General features: G+C 42.0%; 1 protein-coding gene across 1 annotated transcript in view; it reads left to right on the forward strand.

Moving 5' to 3' along the window:
- GPAT3 (glycerol-3-phosphate acyltransferase 3) overlaps positions 1 to 6118 on the forward strand; it is a 31958-nt gene that overhangs the window by 15345 nt on the left and 10495 nt on the right. The window contains exons 4-5 of the mRNA XM_015832378.1: positions 4737 to 4811; positions 5592 to 5681. Of these exons, the coding sequence (XP_015687864.1) occupies positions 4737 to 4811; positions 5592 to 5681 (165 nt within the window). The remainder of the gene's footprint in view (positions 1 to 4736; positions 4812 to 5591; positions 5682 to 6118) is intronic.

Genomic DNA, 6118 nt, shown 5'->3' on the forward strand with positions numbered 1-6118 from the left:
TAAATAAATAAATAAATTTGAACATACTACCATAGTATAGCCTCCACTGTCACTTGATCACAACTGGGGTGCTTGGCGACTGTATTGCATTTACAACCAGTTGCATCATCCCACAGTCATCATGGTGATCATATTTTGTGACATTTTTTGCCAGTTTCCAGCAAAAAAAAACCCCACAAAAACAACCATTGGTTAAACTAGATATGCATTTATAACTGCATGACTTGACTTCAGACTTTTATCAGATTGGATCTGGTCACGTGATGACTTATGACCACGATGACTTACAATGAAAATTCTGTTCTCATTTGTGGTTGCCGGTTGGGAACTTACCTGTATATTTATTTGTGTGATGATGTTATGATATATGTGACATCTTTGTGGCTTTTTATGGATGCCCAAATGTTAGTCTCCTTTTAAGGTGGCATTCTTCACCTGGTCTGGAAGTAGATATCAACAGTTTCATAGACAATATGCCAGAGATCTTTTGCACACAAAACATATGTTCTGTTTCAAAACTTGCCAAAATGTGTATGACCCCAGGAACCAAATGTTGTAGGGTTTGTGATGCTCTGGATGTAGCCCACAAACTATTTTCTGATTTGGCACATTTAATGTAGGACCACCCCCAAAATGACTGAAACATCATGCTCTGATATAAAAGAGAATGTCCCACATTCCCTTAGACAGTTGCATTTTATACATGTAGTCCTTGACTTACAACAGTTCACTTAGTGACCGTTCGAAGTTACAACAGCATGGAAAAAAGTGACTTATGACCATTTTTTTGCACTTAACAATCACTGCAGCATTCCCATGGTCAAGTGATCAAAATTCAGACACTTGGCAACAGACTGGTGTTTATTGTAGTTGCAGTGTCCCAGGATCTTGTAACCACCATTTGCGACCTTCTGACAAGAAAAGTCAATGGGGAAGCCAAATTCACTTAACAACTGTATTACTAATTTAACAGCTGTAGTGATTCACTTAACAACTGTGGCCTAAGAAAAGTCGTAAAATGTTGCTTAGCAACAGAAATTTGGGGCTCAGTTTTCATTGAAAGTCGAGGACTACCTGTACATTCCTACCAGGAATGGTTTAGGCCAGGGGTAGTCAACCTTGGCTCTTTTATGACTCGTGGACTTCAACTCCCAGAATTCCTGAGCCAGCCATGCTGAGGGGAACGGGAGAGGTTTCTAAGCTGAGCCATGCTGGCTCAGGAATTCTGGGAGTTGAAGTCCACGAGTCGTAAAAGAGCCAAGGTTGCCTACCCTTTAGTACAAGGATCTCCAAACCTGGCAACTTTAAGACTTATGGACTTCAACTCCCATGTCTGGCTGAGGAATCTGGGACTTGAAGTCCACAAGTTGCCAAGCGTGGAGACTTCTAGTTTACTACAATATGATCCTTGACACTGTGCTTTTCTTATCATAGATCCATATATTTATGTGAACCAGATGGGTGGAATTTGCTTTCCCCCCCCCTCTAAGCTTGTTTGACTCCAAATGGGTGAAAGAATGCTGATATTAGCCAATATGAATGTATGTCAGAAGTCAGCCATCTTTTTTGGGGGGCAGGGAGTATTGTAACCCACACTTCCACGTTTCTAATATTTGCAGTTCCATGAACTGATCAAATATAATTTTTAAATCCATCAAAGGCAGTTTCTATATCATATCTTGTTGAAGTGACCTATCAGGAAAGGGACTTTTTGTTTTACTGTTGCTGTTTAAATTGGCATGCTGCCAAATCTGAAAGACTCATGGTAGCTTACAACAATATAAAAGCACAGTTAAAATGTCCCTGTTAAATATTTCATTGCTTAGTTACCACACTGGCAACATCAGTGTGAGTAAATGTTGGGTTTGCTACATATTTATATATAATAGCATGCTGTTATACAGTACTGAATACAGGTAATCCTTGACTTATGACCATAATTGAGCCCAAATTTTATGTTGCTAAGTGAGACATTTGTTAAGTGAGTTTTGTCCCATTTTATGACTTTTCTTGCCACAGTTGTTAAGTGAATTACTGCAGTTGTTAAATTAATAAATGAATCTGGCTTCCCCATTGACTTTGCTTGTAAGGTCGCAAAAGGTGATCACATGACCCCAGGACCCTGCAACCGTCATAAATGTGAGTCACTTGCCAAGTGTCTGAATTTTGATCATTTGGTCATAAATGTGAAAAATGGTCATAAGTATGTTTTTCAGTGATGTAACTTTGAACGGTCACTAAATTAACTGTTTTAAGTTGAAGACTATATTTTCTAGCATTTCATGCTCATTTCATTCTTCCTTTATAGATCATCCTTTGCTAATTTATCCAACTTCCATCTCTACTGATCACATTATATTATTATTATTATTATTGTTATTTATTAAATTCCTATGCCATCCATCTCCTTTACAAAGTGACACATTCAAAGAGCATACCTTGAATGCCTTTAGAGAACTAGTTAAAACTTCTGCTGATGTGTTTATGCCAGGGCTAACAGTTTTACAGATATGCCACGCCTGAGTGCAAGTATACATTGTCACAGTTTATTAGTATTTGCTTAAACATTTTGCCATTTGGGGAGCTGGCTCTCTCTGTATTTGCAAAATACAAACATTGTGGTTATAAATGTTCAGATTGCACAATTCTCATTGAGAATCATGAGAAAGCATTTGTGTTAATGGTTTCTAATTTTTTTTATAAAGACTTGTCAGATTGAAAAGGGTGCTTATATAATAAGCTGGCTTTCTCCAAATGGTGCAGAATAAGCTTAAGGTAAAAAAAAACAATCATTCATTTAGATCAGGGGTAGTCAACCTTGGCTCTTTTATGACTCGTGGACTTCAACTCCCAGAATTCCTGAGCCAGCTGTGCTGGCTCAGGAATTCTGGGAGTTGAAGTCCACGAGTCATAAAAGAGCCAAGGTTGACTACCCCTGATTTAGATCACTGATTGTCAGTGATTTTGGCCTCTTACGTCAGGGGGTCCAATCTTGGCAACTTTAATTTAAGACCTATGGACTTCAATTCCTAGAATTCCTGGCTGGAGAGTTATGGGAGTTGAATTCAACAAGTCTTAAAGTTGTCAAGGTTGGACACCCCTGCTTTACATTCTTAAGAGTGACTGAGGACCCCAAAGGGCTTTGGCATGACATCCATTGATATTTTCTGTTTTAGAAATTAAAACTGAGAAATTTTAAAGTATTTATTTGACTTTGCAGACTGCTTGAAAGGCTCTCTTGGGTACCCCAGGAGCCCCTAGACCCCACTTTGAAACTCAGTGAATTAGATGATTATTCTTAATTTTAGGGTTTTCTGAATTAAAAAAATACCCTTTTGAGTGTATCCCTTTGACTGGCTAAGCAGCCTCTAATTCTGCAAGCAGATCAAAGCAGGCTTAAGTTGTATCCAAAATAACAAGTCATTAAAAATAGGATGGTAATGAGCCTAATTAAAATTAAAGAATGTAAAAAAACATGTTTTGTAGGTGTTGGCTAATTAGGCATTGTCCTAATTTCCACTGGATGCTTTTAATTGCTTGCTGGGCTTTTGGAATAATTTCTCTGAATAATTGCACTGGATCCTGGCATTCATAGAAAGGAAAGAGGTAGCTTGATGTAGTGGTTAAGGCAGCGGTTCTCAACCTATGGGTCGCGACCCCATTTGGGGTCGATCGACCATTTCACGGGGGTCACCAAGCAAGGCTGTCCGCCATTTTTTCCCCTTTTCCGGCAGGTGCCTTACCTCCCTTGAGCTGGGCCAGCTGGTGGTTGGCCTGCTCCGTCTCTGCCGTTTGCCAGCTACGCCTCGGCTGGCGCAGGGGGCGGAACCACGCATGCGCGGCGCTCCCGGGCAGGGAAAGTCCTCGACTTACGACCGGTTGGGTAGTCCTTGACTTACAACCGGTTTAGTCCTCGACCTACGACCGGTTTAGTCCTCGACTTACGACCGGTTGGGTAGTCCTTGACTTACGACCGGTTTAGTCCTCGACTTACGACCAGTTTAGTCCTCGACTTACGACCGGTTTAGTCCTCGACTTACGACCGGTTGGGGGTCGCGGCATTAAAAAGGTTGAGAACCACTGGGTTAAGGCATCAGGCTAGAAATTGGGAGACGGTGGGTTCTAGGTCTGCCTTATGCATAAAGCCATCTGGTTGACCTTGAGCCACTTGCTTTCTCTCAGCCCTGAGAAGAACACAACAGCAAATCATTTCTGAAAAACATTGTCAAGACTGGCTCAAAGATACCAAAAGAAAAGAAGAAAAAAGAGAAAATAAATGAAAGACAAACAATCTACGTCAGGCATGTCAAACTCGCGACGTCACATGACGTCGAGCGATGTATCAGGACTTTTTTCTCATTGCCGGCAATGGGGTGGGCGCGGTTCGGCGTGACGCATCGGCCTGTGGGCCGTAGTTTGACATGTCTGATCTATGTCCATGAAGCTTCATTTTAAATGTTCTTTACCAATCTCCTTGATGAATTTGTTCAACTATACCTGAATAGAGGACCTCCAAAACCCCTGATGTAACTTATCTCTGTTCCATCTGGGGAAAAAACCCTCAGTGATGTAGTAAACATATTAATATAATAAATTTATATATTATTACGTTATATGTAATAAAAAGGAGATCAGGAGATTGCTTTTTAAAAAAAGGTAACTGGAGAGGGACACCAGAACAGAAAACGCACTGATCTCATTTGGACTTTCCATTTTCTTTTGTTTGTTTTTTTCAGAATTACCTTGGCAGCCATTGGGATAATGTCTATGATTGTGGGGACTACCTTGGTAGGACAGCTGCCAAATGGACAGTAAGTGGATCTGCTTTTTTTTTTTCATGAAATAAACAGCACTCCTGGAATATAAATCGCAAAACCAAGTCCTCGACTTACAACCAGAATTTCTGATGCTAAGCAAGGAGGTTGTTAAGTGAGTTGCTCCTGATTTTACAGGCTTTTTTTGCCAGTATTGGTAAGCAAATCACTGCAATTCTTAGGTGAATCTCATGGTCCCTAAGCAAATTTTTATGTGAAGCAAAAATTTATGTCCCTCATTGACTTGTGGAAAGTATGCTGGGAAGGTTGCAAATGGAAATCAATGACCCCAAGACACTGCAACCATTATAAATACCTGCTGATTGACAAGCACCCAAATTCTGATTACATGATCATGGGAATTCTGCAACGGTCTGTTTTTTAGTGCCATTGTAACTTTGGACGGTCACTGAACGAATGGTTGTAAGTCGAGATTATCCGTAATGGCAACCTTATGACCATGTTGTTCAGTGATGGAATTTCTGATCCAAATTACTCTTGTTAAGGAGGATTATCGTTATCATTTGATTTCATTTCTTTCATTGTTGGCTGGCTGGAGAATTCTGGGAGTTTAAGTCCACAGGTCTTAAAGTTGCCAAGTTGGACCCCCCCCTTTTTTTTTAGGATTCTTTCAGGCCTGGGCTGTCCGTCTAATCTAATAATTGACACATCTGGGCTCCTCCCTTGCTACTTAGATGGTACACTTAATTTGTGGTTTGGAGAATCCGCTGATGAAGAGATTTCTAAACCTGTTCCGCTTGATGTTCTGTTTTGCAGAACCAAAGACTGGCTGAGTGATCTTGTCCATCTCACCTGCTGTCGGATCCTTGTCAGGGCACTCTCAGGAAGTATTTGTTACCACAACAGGTGAGTGGAAACATGTAGGTGCTGTAATTAGCTAAGTTCTTGGTGCAATGCTCTCTACATGGGGCTCCCCTTGAGGCTCCAGCTAGTCCAAAATGCGGCCGCGCGGGCGGTGTTGGGAGGGACTCGTCGCTCCCATGTAACACCGCTGCTGCGCGAGCTGCACTGGCTGCCGGTGGCCTTCCGGGTGCGCTTCAAGGTGCTGACCATCATCTTTAAAGCGCTCCATGGCATCGGACCGGGATATCTTCGAGACCGCCTCCTGCCGCAGATTACCTCCCATCGGCCTGTACGCTCCCACAGAGTGGGTCTCCTCAGGGTGCCGTCGGCCAGACAGTGCCGGCTGGCGACCCCAAGGGGGAGGGCCTTCTCTGTGGGAGCTCCCACCCTCTGGAATGAACTACCCCCAGAGATCAGGGTGATCCCTGATCTCCCTTCCT

Source organism: Protobothrops mucrosquamatus, unplaced genomic scaffold (genome assembly GCF_001527695.2).
Source record: "Protobothrops mucrosquamatus isolate PMUCROS unplaced genomic scaffold, P.Mucros_1.0 scaffold3, whole genome shotgun sequence".
In the NCBI taxonomy this organism is placed as follows: domain Eukaryota; kingdom Metazoa; phylum Chordata; class Lepidosauria; order Squamata; family Viperidae; genus Protobothrops; species Protobothrops mucrosquamatus.